The sequence below is a fragment of the Hordeum vulgare genome, chromosome 6H (genome assembly GCF_904849725.1).
Source record: "Hordeum vulgare subsp. vulgare chromosome 6H, MorexV3_pseudomolecules_assembly, whole genome shotgun sequence".
Taxonomy (NCBI): Eukaryota; Viridiplantae; Streptophyta; class Magnoliopsida; order Poales; family Poaceae; genus Hordeum; species Hordeum vulgare.
The window spans coordinates 407,924,002-407,941,908 of NC_058523.1; the positions used below are offsets into that span (position 1 = coordinate 407,924,002).

At 53.5% G+C, this 17,907-nt stretch overlaps 3 protein-coding genes across 3 annotated transcripts; 2 read left to right on the forward strand and 1 right to left on the reverse strand.

The window, feature by feature from the left end:
• Window positions 1-374: 374 nt before the first annotated feature.
• On the forward strand, window positions 375-2,032 carry LOC123405538 (U-box domain-containing protein 38-like). The gene is made up of 2 exons (XM_045099192.1): window positions 375-911; window positions 1,961-2,032. The coding sequence occupies exons 1-2, from the start codon at window positions 375-377 to the stop codon at window positions 2,030-2,032; spliced, it is 609 nt and encodes a 202-aa protein (XP_044955127.1).
• An 802-nt stretch (window positions 2,033-2,834) lies between these two features.
• LOC123402193 (ubiquitin carboxyl-terminal hydrolase 3-like) lies at window positions 2,835-13,754 on the forward strand. Its single transcript, XM_045096072.1, has 9 exons — window positions 2,835-2,974; window positions 3,099-3,230; window positions 3,332-3,385; window positions 10,340-10,445; window positions 11,114-11,172; window positions 11,263-11,337; window positions 11,571-11,619; window positions 11,715-11,791; window positions 13,474-13,754. Exons 1-9 carry the CDS (start codon window positions 2,924-2,926, stop codon window positions 13,555-13,557), a joined length of 687 nt encoding a protein of 228 aa, XP_044952007.1. The 5' UTR covers window positions 2,835-2,923; the 3' UTR covers window positions 13,558-13,754.
• Window positions 13,755-14,881: 1,127 nt separating this feature from the next.
• Window positions 14,882-17,274, reverse strand: LOC123402194 (protein ROLLING AND ERECT LEAF 2-like). Its single transcript, XM_045096073.1, has 2 exons — window positions 16,375-17,274; window positions 14,882-16,260 (listed from the first exon to the last, which is right to left on the reverse strand). Exons 1-2 carry the CDS (start codon window positions 16,889-16,891, stop codon window positions 15,065-15,067), a joined length of 1,713 nt encoding a protein of 570 aa, XP_044952008.1. The 5' UTR covers window positions 16,892-17,274; the 3' UTR covers window positions 14,882-15,064.
• Window positions 17,275-17,907: the final 633 nt, after the last annotated feature.

The window sequence follows — 17,907 nt, forward strand, 5'->3', positions numbered from 1 at the left end:
GCTTCTTGATCATTCAGTTAGGAAAGCTCCAACGCTCGGTACTTAGCACGTGCGCCAGGATTAGAAACCTGGCCGATTGGCAGTTATCCTTATGAATGTTAATGTTAGGCGCAACATCGACGCGAGACATTTCCATATGTAAAGTGCGTAAAACATATGAGAATCATAGTAGACCTTTCTACACTGTAAACAAGATATGCAGTTTGGAAAACATAACCTTTACATTGACTTAGCAATTATGAACTTTCACCTGTATGGAATATGAACCCCACTTTTGGTGAAGGAAGAGAAACCTGCGTGCTGGGCGCGGTGCCTCCCCTGCTGAACCTCTTGACCTCCCCCGCCCACCACCCCGCGCGCGCCGCGACGCCCGGATGGCCATCTACCAGCTCTCGTTGGCCGCCGTTAACCAGTCCCAGGTCGCCCGCTTCCCGGGGGCATCCAAGGCGCTCCTCAGCGTCGCGTCCAGCGCCGCCGAGCCCACGCCCATCCGCAGGCTGGCCCTCATGGTGATCTGCAACGTGGGCGGCTGCTCGGAGGGCCGCGCCTCTCTGATGGACGCGGGCGCCGTCGCGGCCGTGTCCGGCATCCTCCTCTTCTCCCACGACGTCGTCGAGCTGGAGGAGTGGTGCGTGGCGGCGATCTATGCGTTGAGCCGCGGCAGCCTCTGGTTCTGCGGCCTGGCGCGCGCGGCCGGCGCGGACAAGGCCCTTCGCCGCGTGGCCGAGGAGGGGACCCCCGGCGGCGTCCGCCGCGAGATGGCGAGGAAGACGCTGCGCGCCATGCGGGGCGATCTGGACGAGGATGCAGACCTGACCGGCAGCAACCTGGAGTGCGACGATGGGGACGACTGCGGGAGGAGCATCGTGTTGGACGGGTTCATGTCGCGGTTTAATTACCTAAAAGACAGGGTTTTTTTTAAAAAACAACAGCGGTGGGTTTTCCGACGGAAGCAATAGCCTCTATTATTAGGTAAAGAAATCATCCGTTACCTGATCCGCCGTCCGATGTATGAGTGTGCACCATTCGATCACCATCTGGGTCGATTCCCTTCACCACATAAAATTCTGAAACAACGTCCCAGTTGCAGAAACAAGCACGCAACTCTGTCGCCTTCCCGACACACTAATTCCTGAAACAACAAATCAGTTACAGAAACACCCGATCTCCTGGCACATTCCATTTGCCCCCTCCCCCACTCATTAATTCCTGAAACAACAGCCGCGTTGCAGAAACAACGGCCGTGTTGTAGAAAGAAACCTGAATCAACCTTGTGGCATGTTCTGCTTGTCCCCTCCCCGACTCATTAATTCCTAAAACAACGGTCGTGTTGCAGGAAAAAAACCCGAATCAACGACCACGTTGCAGAAACAAATTCTCCAACTCCTGAAACAACCGCGATGCAACAACCTTGCAGCCATTCATCCCTGACGCGGCTTGGGAGGACAGGAGGAGGAGGCTGCGGGCACGCGGCTATGTCAGTTGGCGAGGTTGCGGCAATGCCGGCTAGCTGCATCGATCTGCAGCAGGGGAGGAGAGATCTAAGAGGAAGAGGAGACTCGTGGGGAAGAAGATGAAGTTGGAGAGTAGTTCTGGCGCGGCGTGGGCGGACATGAGGAGGCGGCTGTGGGCACGCGGGTAGGTTGGCAGGCGAGGTCGCGACGAGGTTGGCTACCGGCATCGATCTGCAGCAGGGGAGGAGAAATCTGAAAGGAAGAGGAGACTCGTTGGAAAGAAGATGAAGTTGGAGAGTAGTTTGAGGAAACAACAAAGATGGAGATGTGTGTGGGCCGTCATGACACGTGTTGCATGGAGAAGGCGGCAGATGCGGCGTGACTTTTCAACCGGCTGATGCTGAGCGTTTTCCTATAATGAATTTTTTAATAAAAAAAAGAATTCCTTAGGAGCCTTTATTATAAATGAAATATACCGAATTGTATATTGCTGTTGTATACCACAGTCAACACACGTCATCTGTGGTGTGTGCGCGGAAAACCGGGTCCGTCCTCTCGAGCGGAACCGCTCCCGCTAGAGAAGGCGATCGCCAGGAACTGCCCCAGCGACACCGGCCGCCACCGGTACCTGCCTCCTCCGTTGCCCACTTCGGCGATGTGAGGAGGTGGGGACGACGGCGCTGCGACGTCGGCTTGTAGTTAGGGTTGGTTTAGTATTTTCTTGGGACGCCGTTGGGGTGGTGGGAGCGGCGTCCGGGCAAATAAATCTGCCTCAACTCTATTCCCACACTGGCGGCGACCTTCACGGCGTCGTCTTGGAGTTGATGGCAACGTGTGCTGCTCGGTCTGTCACTGGCGTTCGTGGTTATTCGCGACGGCGCTGGCGGCCGGGGCGAGGTGGTTCTTCTGGAGCGAGAATGTCGGTCCGAAGGTGTTGGATCTGTCGTTCCTCTCCAACTTTGTTGATGGGAGGCGATAAATCTTGATCCAAGACAGCACGGGGACGTTCCCCGGTCGACGTGCCACAACGACATGTGCCTTGCTGCGTGCAGCGGGCCTGTTCATCGACTCACAAAGTCTCGTGGCGATGGTGCTTTCTCTGACCTTGGGATGGTCGAGGCTCGGCGTCTCTTCCGGCGTTCGCCTCAGCGGCGCTGGAGTTGGGCGGCGGCCTTCGCTATGGTGGTTGCAGGAAATCATAGGGATCGTTTTGTATTTCTGAATCTTTTATGTTTTTATCTGCAAAATTAGGATAATCATTTTATTCTGGTTTGTCTTTTAGTTTCCAGGTGTGTTGCTTATTGTAAATTGTTTTCGATTAATGAAACATGTGGTTGCTAAAAAAAAAACACGTCACCTGCGCCCCCGCTTCGCCGCGCAGCGCACATCAATCTGTCCAGGCGCCGCTCGGCCTCTCCCTATTCTCCTCGCGAGCCGCCGCTTTCTTCTTCTTCCCACGCCGAGAGAAGATGGGGAAGCGATGGATCCCGCTCGAGGCCAACCCCGACGTCATGAACCAGGTGAGCGCGACCGCCTCCTCCCCATGCGGCCCACCCGGTGCTAGGGTTTTGCTTCCTTTTCGTTTCGGGCGTGCTCTCGCTCACAGATGGCGCTTCCGCCGCGGGGTGGCGCTGGTGCTTGCAGTTCATCTGGGGACTGGGAGTCACCGAGGGGGAGGCGCAGTTCTGCGACGTCTACGGCCTCGACGACGAGTTGCTCGCCATGGTGCCCCAGCCCGTCCTCGCCGTCATCTTCCTCTACCCGCTCACCTCTCTGGTAAAATTCCTCGTGATCTCTCTCTCTCTTTCGAGGACATCTTCGCTTTGGATCCTGTGATGTGAAATTGTGGTGGGTTTGTTACTTTCCGGGGCGAGCAGGATGAGAAGGTGGAGGAATACGATGCTTCTGCCACCTCGGCGGCAGGGGGCAAGGTACGGCTGTGTTGTTCTGTTTACTTTTTCTGTGTTAGACTGAATGCTTCAGCAAGGTTGTGCTCCTTTAATCATAGATCGGTTCCTAGGTAGTCAAATTTTACTGTCTTGCTAACATACCTTCCAACTTTGGGGTAGGTTTTTTTGTTAACCGGATGTTTGTCACAGAAAGCGGGAAAATTATATATTTATTTTTCGGTTAAATATCTCTGTGGGGTTAGTATAGGCCCTCTGCTGTTTGAGATAAGAGTCCTAATTCTGCAGTGCGAATGTTCCTAATTCTGCAGTGCGAATGTTCCTAATTCTGCTGTGCGAAAAATGTTGATCTTTGGTAATTATTGTTTCTATTTTACCAAACAGTTGTTTATGATTTTTTTTTGCCTTGTTTAGTTGTGATGTGTTACGATCGGTACTACGTACCAACGTAGGAGGCCCAGTGGGCAGGTTATTTACGGGCTTAGCCCAAATTATCTTAGCTATCTTAGAGTCCAAGTTATATTAGAGTCCAAGTTATCTTAGTTATCTTGGAGTCGAAGTTATTGAGATTATATAAACAGATGTAAACAGTTATTTTGAAATCAAGCAATAAGACAATTCTATTGCCCGGCTCCTAGAGGAGTCGGAACCCTAACCCTAGCCACCACCTCCTCTAATCGCCGCCGCCTCCTCCCTGCGTCGAGACGGCGCCGTCGCGCCTGACGCGGCGCCCTCGCCTCCTCCAATCTCCCTCCTACCCTTATAACCTAAGGCAGAGGGCCGGTAGAACCCTAGTTCCTACCAGTTTGGTATCACGAGGCTCTGGTTCGATCATGTCATCACCACCGGCCGCCTCCATCGTTGCCCCGTCGTCCCCCCCACCACTCCGATGATCACCACGGCCGGCGGGCCGCACCTGCCTGCGCCGACCTCTTCTGCCGTGCCGCCTCCGGTCGTCCTCACCCCGGAGGAGATGACCGGCGCGATCCGCGACCTGGCTACTGCCGTCTAGGGCATCCGGCTATACCTGGCCGCGCCCTACGGGCCGCAGCCGATCGCGCTAACACCAACCAGTGTCGGCCTGTCCTGGCCGCCCTGGCAGCAACCGCTGCTGGCGGCAACCGCCACGCTGGCCTGGCCGATGCAGCCACCCCTACAGCTGTGTCCGCCACCCTCGGTGGCGCCACGACAGCCGACCCTACAACTACCGCCGTCGACTCCACCACCAGCCACCTCCGGCCGGGCCTGACCGCCACGTCAGGGGTGTCGCTCAACCAGCTCAGGTTCCCCCTCTCCCCGTCGCCGCTACCGGCTTGGGTGACTGAGTCGTCCCAGCCGGTCTACATGACGGCCTCGGCACCGCCGCACACCCAGTACGTTGGCCCCCTCACCTTCGCCGTTCCTGACGGGTACCCGGCGCAGGCCCCTCCACTGCTCCGCGCTGATGAGCCATACCACCAGGGCGGCCCTCACCACACGCCGCCACGCTTTGCCAAACTGTACTTCGCGATCTACGACGGCACCGAGGACCCCCTGAACTGGCTCAACCAATGTGACCAGTTTTTCCGGGGCCAACGGACACTGGCGTCGGATCGCACCTGGCTCGCTTCGTATCACCTTCGAGGCGCCACACAGCCGTGGTACTACGCTCTGGAACAGGACGAGGGTGGCATGCCCCCTTGGGAGCGTTTCCGCGAGCTCTGCCTCCTACGCTTTGGACCCCCGATCCAAGGGAGCCGCCTGGCAGGGCTCGGCAACCTTCCCTTCACCTCCACGGTGCAGGACTTCGCCGACCGCTTCCAGGCCTTGGCGTGTCACGCGCCCGACGTGTCGGCTCGTCAGCGGGTCGAGCTCTTTGTGGGCGGCCTGCCGGATCACATCCACGTGGACGTCGAGCTCCGCGGACCGTAGGACCTCCAGACGGCCATGTATTACGCCCGAGCCTTCGAGCGCCGCAAACAGGCCCTTCAGCAGGCGGCTCCGGCTCGCGGCGCTCGGCCGGCCCAGACAACACCATTCCTAGGGCGGCCGCCCCCGGGCCCGATGGCGGCCCCCGCTCCGGCCGCGCCACGAGCCTTCCGCCGACTCACCCCGGCCGAGCAGCTCGAGCGTCGTCGTCAGGGGCTTTGCTATAACTGCGACGACCCATACGCCCCAGGTCATGTATGCACGGGCCTTCTCTACTTGGAGGCGGCCGACTACGTCGAGGAGGACACCGCCACCGACGGGCCCGGTGACATGCTCGGCCCAGTGGCGGTTGACGCCGCCCCGGCGCCCGCTTCGGCGACGGCTCTCGTGGTGTCCCTCCACGCACTCGCGGGCATCCGAGACGAGCGGATTATGCTCTTGCCGGTGATGATCAACGGCGAGCGCCTGGTGGCCCTCCTGGATACGGGGTCCACACATAACTTCCTGCCAGAGTCGACGATGCGCCGCTTAGCGCTCCAGCCGACGGGCGGGGAGCAACTCCGGGTCACCGTGGCTAATGGTGACCACCTCCGGTGCCATGGGATCGCCTGGGACGTCCCTGTGACCATCGGCGACGAGCACTTCACCATCACGTGCGCCGACATTGACCTGGGCTGCTTCGACTTCATCCTCGGCGTCGACTTCTTGCGGACCCTCGGCCCCATTCTCTGGGACTTCGATGCCATGACAATGACCTTCTGGCTCCTAGGTCGCCGCATCCAGTGGGCAGGCGTGGGTGGCGCCTCTCCAGCGGCGCCGATTGCGGTGCGCTCCTACCGCTACCCCAGTTGCAGAAGGACGAGCTAGAGCGGCAGAGTGCACTCATGCTCGCCGTGGGCATTATCCGGATCTCCACATCGCCGTTTTCGGTGCCGGTCCTCCTCGTTCGCAAGTCGGACGGTACGTGGCGTTTCTGCATCGACTAGCGTGCCCTGAACGCCCTGACGCTCAAGGAAAAATTTCCTATCCCAGTCGTCGACGAGCTGTTGGACGAGCTACATGGGCGGGCTTCTTCACCAAGCTCGACCTCAGTTCGGGCTACCACCAGGTGCGGATGCATCCGGACGATATCACGAAGATGGCGTTTCGGACTCATCACGGCCACTTTGAGTTCTTGGTGATGCCTTTTGGCCTCTCCAATGCTCCGGCAACCTTTCAGAGCACCTTCAACACGTCGCCATCGTCTTCAACGAGCTTCGAGCGCATCATCTTCATCTTAAGTGCTCGAAGTGCTCGTTCGGCACACCTTCAGTCACATACCTCGGCCATGTCATCTCGGCCGAGGGTGTGGCTATGGACGCCGACAAGGTGGCGGCGGTCGCGGCCTGGCCGACACCGCACTCGCCACGGGCTCTCCGCGGCTTCCTGGGCCTCGCGGGGTACTACCGGAAATTTATCCGGGAGTTCGGCATCATCGCGTCCCCGCTCACGCGCCTGTTGCGACGCGACGCCTTCGCCTGGGATGCGAAGGCCACGGAGGCGTTCGAGGCCCTCACGACGGGTCCCGTCCTTCAGATGCCCGATTTCGACCAGCCATTCATGGTGGACTGCGACGCTTCGGGTGTGGCCTTCATCAGGGCGACGGACCGCTTGCATTCTTCAGCAGCCCTTTTGCCGCGCGCCATCATAAGCTCGCGGCCTATGAGAGGGAGCTCATTGGCTTGGTGTAGGCCGTACGCCACTGGTGCCCGTATCTTTGGGGGAGGTCATTCCGGATTCACACGGATCACTACAGCCTCAAATTCTTATTGGATCAAAGGCTGTCCACCATTCCCCAGCACCAGTGGATCAACAAGCTTTTTGGCTTTGACATCACCGTGGAGTATCGTCCGGGTCGCCTTAACACCGTGGCCGACGCCCTGTCCCGCCGCGACGCCGACCACGCCTCGGACACCGGCGACTCCGATGGGATGGCTCTCTGCATCCGCTCGGGGCCCTCCTTCGCCCTCCTTGACGACATCCGCCGGGCCACCTCCGACGCATCGGACGCTCAGCTTCTTCGGCAGCGCCTCATAGCCGTGGCGCTTGGCGGATGGGTTGCTTTTACATGGGCGTCGCCTCTTTGTGCCGGATCACGACGATCTGCGTTACCAGGTCCTGTTGCTGGCCCACTCGGCCGGACACGAGGGTGTGCAGAAGACCCTCCACCGTCTCCGCGCTGATTTCTACATCCCCGGTGATCGGGCCTTGGTCCGGGACTGGGTGTGGCCTTGTGTTACCTGCCAGCGTAACAAGACAGAGACACTGCGTCCGGCTTGGCTGCTGCAGCCCTTGGAGGTGCCCTCTCAAGTCTGGGCCGATATCTCCATGGACTTCATCGAGGGCCTTCCAAAGGTGGGCGGCAAGTCTGTTATCGTCACGGTGGTCGACCGCTTCTCCAAGTACGCCCACTTCATCGCGCTCGGCCATCCCTACACGTCCGCCTCTGTGGCTCGTGCCTTCTTCGACGGAATTGTCCGTCTCCATGGGTTTCCGGCTTCGATCGTCAACGACCGGGACCCGGTGTTCACGGGGCATGTCTGGCGTGATCTCTTCCGCCTGGCGGGCGTGAAGCTCCGCATGAGTACGGCCTTCCATCCTCAGATGGACGGCCAGTCCGAGGTGGTGAACAAGGTGATCGCCATGTATTTGCATTGTGTTACAGGTGACCGTCCATGTGCATGGGTGGATTGGCTGGCATGGGCGGAGTACTGCTACAACACCTCTTATCACTCCGCCCTGCACGCCACGCCGTTCGAGGTAGTCTATGGCCGACCGCCCCCGCCTATCCTGCCGGTTGACTGTGAGCGGCTCGGACTGAGGCGGCGGGTGACCTGCTTCGCAGCCGGGACGAGATGTTTGCAGAAGTGCGCCAACGCCTTCTCCAGGCTCAGCAACTGTCCAAGCGTTACTACGACGATCATCATCGCGACGCAGAGTTCGCGGTGGGTGACTGGGTGTGGCTACGCCTCCTTCACCGCTCCACACAGTCCCTTGATCCTCGTGCGAAGCGCAAGTTGGGCCCGCGCTACGCCGGGCCATTTTCCGTGCTGGAGCGCATCGGCAAGGTGGCCTACCGTCTTCAGCTTTTGGCCGGTACTCGCATCCACGACGTCTTCCATGTGGGGCTCCTGAAGCCTTTTCGTGGGGAGCCACCGGCGGCAACGTTGGCACTACCGCGACTTCCGACGGGCGACTTCTTCCCGGGCCAGCAAAGGTGTTGCAGGCCCAACTACGTCGCGGGGTGTGGTACCTGTCGATCCAGTGGGAAGGCCTTCCTGAGGAGTACGCGACGTGGGAGCAGCGTGACGACTTCACTCAACACTATCCAGACTTCCAGCTCGAGGACGAGCTGTTTGCGCAGGCGGGGAGAGATGTTATGATCGGTACTACGTACCAACGTAGGAGGCCCAGTGGGCAGGTTTAGTTACGGGCTTAGCCCAAATTATCTTAGCTATCTTAGAGTCCAAGTTATATTTTAGAGTCCAAGTTATCTTAGAGTCCAAGTTATTGAGATTATATAAATAGATGTAAACAGTTATTTTGGAATCAAGCAATAAGACAATTCTATTGCCCGGCTCCCAGAGGAGCCGGAACCCTAACCCTAGCCACCTTCTCTAATCGCCGCCGCCTCCTCCCTGCGTCGAGATGGCGCCGTCGTGCCGGACGCGGCGCCCTCGCCTCCTCCAATCTCCCTCCTACCCTTATAACCTAAGGCAGAGGGCTGGTAGAACCCTAGTTCCTACCATGATGTTTCCCTCTAGCTACAGTCTGCACATGATTCTGTTGTTACTGCATAAAAAATGTTAGTTGTTACTTCGTTTAATACATCTTCTGCACATGCATTGCTTATAACTTGGAAGCATGTGACATTACAGATATAAGTGTATGACAAGGACATTTGTAATCATGTGCAGTCAGCCAAAGCATAAGCGGCCTGCTTTAGAGATTAGATTGGATGGAGCTGAGTCCTTAGTTTTTGTTATGGGTTGAATTATAAATTCTTTGAGTGCAACCATACAAACTATTGTTCTGGGTCCCATAATATAGATGTTGACTGTTTACAGTTTAATCAAGCCATTATATTAGTCATTCTGCAATCGCAACTGAATTATGGGCATTTTAGGATGAGAACACTTTGTTTGCCATACTCCAAGTTAGATGTGTCACAACAGATAGGTATAAGGATATTATTCTTTTTGAGTCTGTGTGTATTGCCCCTTACTAACATTTGCTAACTTGCCAACTACCATATATACGAAGTGTGGCATAACATTTATCCAAGCTACCATGATTGCCATGTTGGGCACCTGTGTGTATTGTTGCTCAGTTTTACACCACAGCCTTCAGAGAGAGAATGCATAATCAAACACAACAGATATTGGCTGTGTTTGTCATTGCTGTCGATTAGACGATTAACATAGTCTGTTTTTTGTCTCACTTTTACGGTTTTATGTATTTTAGTGTTGTCTGCTTTAGTGAGTAATTTTCTACAACAGATTATTAAATAAGCACAACACAACACAGTTCAGCAACCACAATCTAAGCCTTTATTCTGCCAATCATATTTCATGTTGCTGGGAACCTTTTTGATACCTTGTCTATGTTGCATTTTTCAGCGTATTATTCAGTAAGCATGTTTGACCCTTGATTCCTCTTTGTGGGCTTCCCTATATTTTCTTGATCTATATCCTGCATGTTGAGAGTCCCAGTATATACTCCCTCCGTCCCAAAATTCTTGTCTTAAGTTTGTCTAGAAATGAATATATCAAAATACTAAAACGTGACTAGATACATTGATATCTAAATAAATCTAAGACACGAATTTTGGGACGGAGGGAGTAGCAGATAGATCAAAATTCTCTTTTATTTCACTTGTGCATGATATCAAAGTGCACATTAGTTTGCAGGTTACTGGAACTTGAGCACATGTTCAAATATGTAGATCTGATTTGTTGGGAAAAATATTACCTAGTATTGTGGTGTATGCAGATAAGGGTTACTTCTTAATCCCAATAACTTGGTATGCAGGATTCAAACAAGAAGGTGTACTTTACAAAACAGACTATTGGCAATGCTTGTGGAACAGTTGGTGTTATTCACGCAATAGGGAATGCTGCATCCGACATCAAGCTGGGTAATTGTTGTGACTTTCCATTACATTTAGATATCGCGCTGCATTCTATGGGTACTATGTCACAGAAAGAAAGCTGCCAGCTAGCAACAATCCAGTGGACAGAAAAACTGTATTCAAGTGGTGCTTTATCTGTGATCCAATATTCTTTTAAGTACCCCCAAACAATATGGCAAGCATCCAACTCTTTGATGTTCACATAGTCACAGGCTTGGTTTCGTCATAATATAAATTAGTTGCGCTTGATTTGTGAACTTCAAAACATCCCCCATTTCACTGCTTTTACTAAACTGGGAAAAAAGTTTCGTAGAATGCAGTGAAAGTGGCTTGTCTCTGTTGCGAATTAAGAATAGATGATCAGCAAATGTAAAAATACTTAGTAATGAGTTTTATGGCCATTCCACGTGATTTTCAGCATATACCCAACTCAATAGTTCATATCCTGATCTAACTTTCTAGCACATTATACGCATATGCTAATATATGCATTTGGTTGCTTTAGAATTGCTCGAATAGTTTATTCTACTTAGTGCTTACCCTTGACCTTTTTTGAGATGTCATAAACCTATTTAACAGGCTTAAACACAAACATATCACCTGGCTACTTTAGGTTTGGGTTCTGGCTATTTTGACTTGTAGCAAAGATTTATTGACTCCTTTCTTCTTTGCAGTTGAGGGATCTTATTTTGATAAGTTTTATAAACAAACAGCTGATATGGATCCAGTTCAGGTTTAGTATCTGGAAATACTTAAATTCATTGATATCTCCGATAATGAACTTATGTATTATCCTCATGCACAACATGTTTGCTATCTTTAGCGTGCTGTCTTTCTCGAGGAGGATGATGAGATGGAGGGTGCTCATTCTGTTGCTGCTACTGCTGGTGAAACTGATGTAACCACTCTCACCCCATTCTTATTGATTGGCTACTACTCAATATACTAGGCTTTGCAAGGAATAACCGATTACATTATGATAGTACCACACTTAAGTTGTGGAAAATAAGTTGAAGTGGGCCATGCCTTGTCCAAAATAGCGACGATAGGAAATATGACCATATAAAAGCAATCCTCCTCAATTTTGAGGTGGGAATGTGGCCCCTTTTAACAACTGTCTTCCTTGTGCAGGCAAATGTTGAGGTCAATGACCATTTTGTATGTTTCTCATGTGTTGATGGTAGGTAGCACAGTAGCCTACTTAAACACTAAATTATTATTGGCAGCCGTTATTTGTTGGCTAACTTATATGTAATTTGCTTTGGCATGCAACAGGTGAACTTTATGAGCTTGATGGACGAAAATCAAAGCCGATATCTCATGGCCCTTCATCACCTGAGACTTTGCTTCAGGTCAAATATTCGTCCCATCTTCTATTTGTACATGTAATGCATTTCCCCATAAAAGTGTGCTTATATGTTTTTTCTTTTTATATTGCCCTGTTAGCACTTTGTTTTATCAAAAAGTTTGTCACTGTTTTCTCATTTGTAAATGGAAGTTGTAAATTATATTTGCACATTGTTATATCCTAAAATAGCACTCCCTCCGTTCACACATAATGTATCTATGTACATCTGTTTCACAAAAAAGTTCAAACATCTTAGAGCAACTCCAATGGGCCGACCCAAACGGACGACGAATTTGTCCGCTTTTTGTCCGTTGGGTCGGCCACCCGCCCGGCGTCCGCCCTGTTTTAGATTTGGGTCAGCAGTGCGCCCAACGTGCCGACTCATTTCATGTCCGCAATCAACATTTTTAAAAAAAGACCCGCGGCAGATCATGCCAACGGCCATGTCTCATGCCGGCACCATGCCAGCGCCTGCATACAATGCCGGCTTCAAAAAAATAACACCACAGTTCATGCTGGCGCACTTGCCAGCCGTCCGGCACACATGCCAACACACAAAAAGGGTGGGACTTGAGTTCGACCACGCCATTGCGCCCCCCGTGGTCATGCCAGCACACCTGCCGGCATCCAAAAAAAGATGGCGCTCGCCGCCATAGATCACTCGTCGTCGAACTTGAGCATGTCGGCCTGCATCTTCTCGAACCACGGCCTCTTCCTTGGCGACACGGTGTTGAGATCCACCTTCATGATCTCCACCGCGGTCATCATGCTCGCGAGAGCCACTTCTTTGGCCTTGGTCTTGGCGTTGGCGGCCTCGATCTCTAGCATCTTGGCTTGCTTCTCCGCCTCCATCTCAAGCATCCGTGCTTGCTTCTCCGCCTCCATGTCAGGCCTCCTCCTTTGGATCTTCATGAAGGTGTGCTGGCTAGGGTTTAACCCCAGCATGCAGAGCGTCTCCCTCGTTGCCGCCGCGACGCGGGCGTTAGTGACCTCCTGCTGCACGGCGGCCGCCGCGATGACTTCATCTCTCACGTCCGCCGCGTGCCTCCGGTCCTTCCTCTTGGCCGACTCCTTTGCCCGTTGTTCGGGCGTCAGCACCTTCTTCGGCTTCGGCGTGGCGGCCTTCTGGGGGGCGTGAGGCTTGACTTTGTCGGACGAGGCGAGGGAGGCGAGGCCGGCGGCGGCGTCGAGGCCGAGGTCGTCGTCCATGGCTGGCGTGGGGCGGGAGCGTGCACGGGCGGGAGGGTTTTGGGGGAAATGGGGGGAAGTGGTGGTGGATGCCACCGATCGGCGGACCCGGGGAGAGGAGTAGGCGCGTCCGTCTCGTGTCCGTGCCGACGCAAATCCAGCTCAAAATTGGGCCGGGAATGGATCGCCAGGCGGACGCCAAGCGGACGCGCGTCCGTTTGGGTCGGTGCGTTGGGCCGACTTTTGTGTCCGCGTCGATCCAAACGGACGGCGGCGGACGAAATGGGTCGCTCCATTGGAGTTGCTCTTATATTTGTGAAGGGGGGGGGGGGGGGGGGGGGAAGTAAAATATACTCACTATTGAGCTTGGTGTTCAGCAAACATTTGCTCATCTTTTCTGTGCCTTCATTTTAGAGTGGTTTTAATTTCTGGATTTGGTTAATTCCTCATATATTTTTTCCTGTAATAACCGTATAATCTTTTTAAATCTGTTATCAGGATGCTGCAAAGGTCATCAAAGCCAGGATTGCGACGAACCCTGATTCGATGAACTTCAACGTCATGGCTCTTTCAAAACAGTGAATCAGTGATGTAAAGTGGAACGGATAGGTTTGGTCTTTTTCTATTCTCATGGGCTGGTGCCTGATAGTCCGGCGTAAAAACAGAGACTTGGTTCGTTGCCTAAAAGTAAACTGTGCTCTTTGCACAAAAGTTATATCTTTGTCTTCTGGCTTTTGTATCAGAAATCAGAAAGGAGTATTAGTTGCTGGATTGAAAAATGTCTACTATTCTTTTGGCGTCTTTTATCGTACTTATTCCTAGCAAACCGAGGGGTGCTTCAGACGCAAGATGAGGGAATACATTTCTAGGCAAATACACAAATTATTTTTCTGAATGTTGAAATACACAAATTATAGTTGCACCATGAAACCGAGTTGAAACTGTCATGGAAAAGAAGTCACGGCTCGTAATCTCTGTTTCGCGGTCATATTTCAAAATCCTACAAGAACTTCCATCTTATACGTGTATATGAGTGCGTTATCCTTTTTTATGATATTATCATATTTGAAAGGAATGAGAAGCACAACTCCTAATATTGATGTTTATTCTTTTTTATTTTGGTACCGCAATTAATAAACTTCCAAGCAGTTTCTTGGTCTGTCTATCCTCAAAATTATTATTGTATTTGTATAATTTGACACTGACGTGTATTTTGGGCATATTACTCAGTTTTTATTTTGCATCAGGAGATTTGTTTGTGCACGCTACTGTGTATGTATTATAGTTTAGAAGAAAATATATATGTAGCTGGAAGTACAGCAATAGCTAAAAACCTTGTCTTGAAGTGTCCATAAATATGAAATATTATAATATAAATTTATTTCAACACAAGATTTTTCTTTTTATGTATACAGCGTATGACAGATTCGGAATTTTATTTTTGTATTTTCGTATTTCAATACAAGATGAATTATTATCTAGATGTCCTGAAAGATAAGTTTTATATTATTATTAATTTGTTCGTTTCTAACTTATTGTTGGCCTGTTAGGGGCTGTAAAGCATATCCGTATTCCTCACCTTTGATGCCATTCTATTTGTTTTTCATTCCTTGTCATACGGGAGTATTAGATAAGGATATATTTGATGTAATTATGAAAGAAGCAGGCAAGAATGAAATGGATACTTGTCGCTGTATGACTGAAACAATGTTTGTACAAGTTTAATAGATTTATGAATTAAAATATTTTTCGATTCCGTGACAATGCACAAGCATTCAGCTAGGACGATGAAAGGATGATTCATGACCCTTTCATTGACCAACGACAACAAAAGATAAGGTGTTAAGTGTAGCGCCAAGACAATTTATTAAATTGAATTGGATTTAACAACCAACAACAATGATAGGGACAGTAATTTTGTTGTTTCATGACAAGGCACGCATGGGCACTAAACTAATACATGTAGACAGTAAACATATTTCTCCAAAACCAACGTAGTATGTGCTCCGTCCGTCCGGAAATAATTGGTTTTGGTTTAAAATTTTAACGAAAACAACGTCACTTATTTCCGAACGGAGGTAGTACGTGACTAGTGCACATGGCTGCCATGTCTGCACACAGCCTCGAGAGCGGTGGCAAGCGACGCCGAGAAGGTGGCCATGGCCTGGAACACCGCCGGCAGCGTCCTCTGCACGCCGGTGACCGCGGAGGACCTGGTGGCGTCGATGGCCATGGCGTGCCTCTTCATCTCGCCCTCGAGCTTCCTCCGGCACGCGTCGATCTCCTCCTTGTGCTGCGCCACTTCGTTGTGCGCGTGGTGCACCCGCCGCCTGTCCTCCTCCATCCACTGCATCCCCCGGTTCCAAAGCGAGAACCCCGCCGGCACGTACGACGACTCGTAGTAGCTCTTCTCCACCTGCCGCAGCATCCGGGACTTGCGGTCCAGCTCGCGGGTGCACTGCCCGACCCGGCGCGCCGCCCGAAGCTCGTCGCCCTGGTGCGCGTAGAGCGCGTGGGTGGCGCCGACGAAGTTCTTGATCGACCTGAGCACCTCGGCGCAGTGCACGCCGTCGAGCGCCTGCCTCCACCGGTCGACGAAGGCGGCGAGCTCCGCGGCGACGGGGGAGGCCGCGGCGCTGTCCGCGTCCGTCGACGGCGCCGCCAGCGTCAGCTTGAGCCAGCCGTGCAGGGCGCCGACGTAGTCGCGCTGGTGCTTGGCGAGGTGGCCCAGGGCGGCGCACCATGCCGACATGGCGGCCTCCAGCGCCCGCGTCGCCCCGTGCTGGATCTCCGTGGTCGGGTCCATGGACGTCCGGCCGCTGAGGCCGCGCAGCTGCTGCGCGATCAGGCCCTGCGCCTCGTGGTGCTGGCGCATCAACTTCCACATGTCGCGCGTGGCGTGGCAGAGCCCCAGCACCTGGCGCGCGAGGCGGGTGTCCCGGAGCTCGGAGATGGCCGCGGAGCTGGCGTGCGCGGCCTCGGACGCCGTGGCGAGCTGCGCGCGCGCCCTGTCCCACGCGCCCTTGAGCTTCCGGATGTCCACGTTGATCTTCCTGCTGTACTCCTGGTCCCGGAGCACCGCCAGTTTCTTGTCGTGACGGATCTGCAGCCGCTCCCTCGCCTTGACCTCCTTGTACAGCTTCTTCTCCCAGACCATGAGCTGCTGCAGCGTAGAGCTATGCCGCTGGCCGCCGTGCATGCTGCCCATCCGGTCGTGCGAAACCGACGGCGACGGCGACGACGACGACATGCAGCAAAGCACGCCAAAGAAGCTGCTCGGTCCACCTGCAGAATATTTCAGATGTACTCTTTCTGTTAAATGCCAGCTTTCACTGTACTATCGGTCGCTAGCAAGTGGAGGTGAAGGGGAGACACTCAGCAGTCAGCAGCGTGGCTCACCCTTGTACTCGGCGTTGCTTGCCTCGAGGAGGGTCGAGACCGCATCGCCGGCGACGCTGGCCCTGACAAAATACTCCTCCAGCCCCGCGGCGACCTCCGCGAGGGTTCGGTGCCTCACCGCCACCCGCAGGTCCTCCCCGCCAACGACGTCGCCCTCCGTCCGGGCGGCGGCAACGGGCGCCGGCGCCTCGGCAGCGACGGCGCCGTCCTGCTGCTCCGGCTGGATGGAGCGGAGGAGCGGCGGCGGCGTGGAGGGGACGGGGGCCGGGCGGTGCACGAGCACGACGGGCGGGGTGTGGTCGGACACGGGGAGCGGCTCGCCGAGCGCAAAGTGGGTGAGCGTGGACGCGACGAGGCCGAGCGACCTGAGGTACCCGGCGTGCGAGGCGGCGAGCTGGCGCCGCGCCCGCACGGCCTCCCTCATGAGCCGCCGCCGCTCCCTGCACCGCCTCGTGTGCTCCCGCGCCGCCGCTCGGGCGGCGTCTTCCTGCTGGCGCCGCGACCACGCCATCCCCATTGCCCGCGTTCGCTTCGCGAGCAAGGTAACCGGCTATGGAAGACTACTGGATCGAGTAGGAGACTAGGAGGCTCGATCAACGTGAGAGACTGATTAGCAGCGGCGAGCGGCGAAGACACAGTGGAATGATGGCGGCTCGAGAAGCGATGCTGGGCTAAGTAGCTAGGCGGGGACGCGATTATCGGTCGGAACTGGCGGGGGTGGCGCGTTGTTGTTTATGAACGAGAGCAACACGGTGGGAAATGGTTGAGCAAAAGAAAGGCGAAGTGCGAAGCTGGGGTAAGAATGATACCGCTTGGAAAGTGGAAGGGAAAAAAAGGGATTTTTTTTCAGAAGTACGTAGTACTATCTAGTATTTTGTATCAAATTCGAAGAGCGTATGTCTAAATTAGAAAAAATTCAAAAATAGCACCCGTCGGCCTGCGGTGGGCCGAAGAGTGGCTCGTCGGCCTGCGGTGGACCGAAGAGTGGCCCGTCGGCCTGCGGTGGGCCGACGAGTGGCCCGTGGCCTCCCTTTGGCCGAAGAGTGTCAGGGGGCACAAAACATAATTAAGATGATCCCAAATATACAAGTTATCAACATGAAAAATCTTCGTCTCGTCGAAACGGCTGATTTTGACATAAAAATTATCTTAATCCAAGGTCGTATGCAACTTGTAGAGCCAAAACAAGGTCAGAGATAGAAGCTGTAGAATTACTTCGGATAGACCGAATGGATGTCAGAAAATTTGTCACAGGACATCCGGTGCACTCGGTGAGACCATGTGAAATACAGAAGAGTACACGAGTTTGGTCACGTTCACTCGGTGAGACCTAATCAAACCACTCGAAGGCTTCGAATGGATCCGAAAAATTGCCAAAGATTTTTGGATAGAATTTTTAGTCCTTTTATTATACGAGAAGTCCAGCCGCCTCATAAATCGATGTGGGCATGGTTCGTCTGCACCGGAAAGACACATGCGGGCATTGAAGAAATGTCTTTGTTGCGATGGCAGGAATTGAGACCAAAACTTTCG

What these genes read in the sequence shown, in the direction of transcription:
- LOC123405538 (XM_045099192.1), top strand. Translation starts at nt 375, where the DNA reads ATGGCCATCTACCAGCTCTCGTTGGCCGCCGTTAACCAGTCCCAGGTC. An exon ending in TTAATTACCTAAAAGACAGG is followed by an intron (nt 912 to 1,960) that starts GTTTTTTTTAAA and finishes TGTATACCACAG; the next exon opens with TCAACACACGTCATCTGTGG.
- LOC123402193 (XM_045096072.1), top strand. Translation starts at nt 2,924, where the DNA reads ATGGGGAAGCGATGGATCCCGCTCGAGGCCAACCCCGACGTCATGAAC. An exon ending in CCTCGGCGGCAGGGGGCAAG is followed by an intron (nt 3,386 to 10,339) that starts GTACGGCTGTGT and finishes CTTGGTATGCAG; the next exon opens with GATTCAAACAAGAAGGTGTA. An exon ending in ATGTTTCTCATGTGTTGATG is followed by an intron (nt 11,620 to 11,714) that starts GTAGGTAGCACA and finishes GGCATGCAACAG; the next exon opens with GTGAACTTTATGAGCTTGAT.
- LOC123402194 (XM_045096073.1), bottom strand. Translation starts at nt 16,891, where the DNA reads ATGGGGATGGCGTGGTCGCGGCGCCAGCAGGAAGACGCCGCCCGAGCG. An exon ending in AAGCAACGCCGAGTACAAGG is followed by an intron (nt 16,261 to 16,374) that starts GTGAGCCACGCT and finishes AATATTCTGCAG; the next exon opens with GTGGACCGAGCAGCTTCTTT.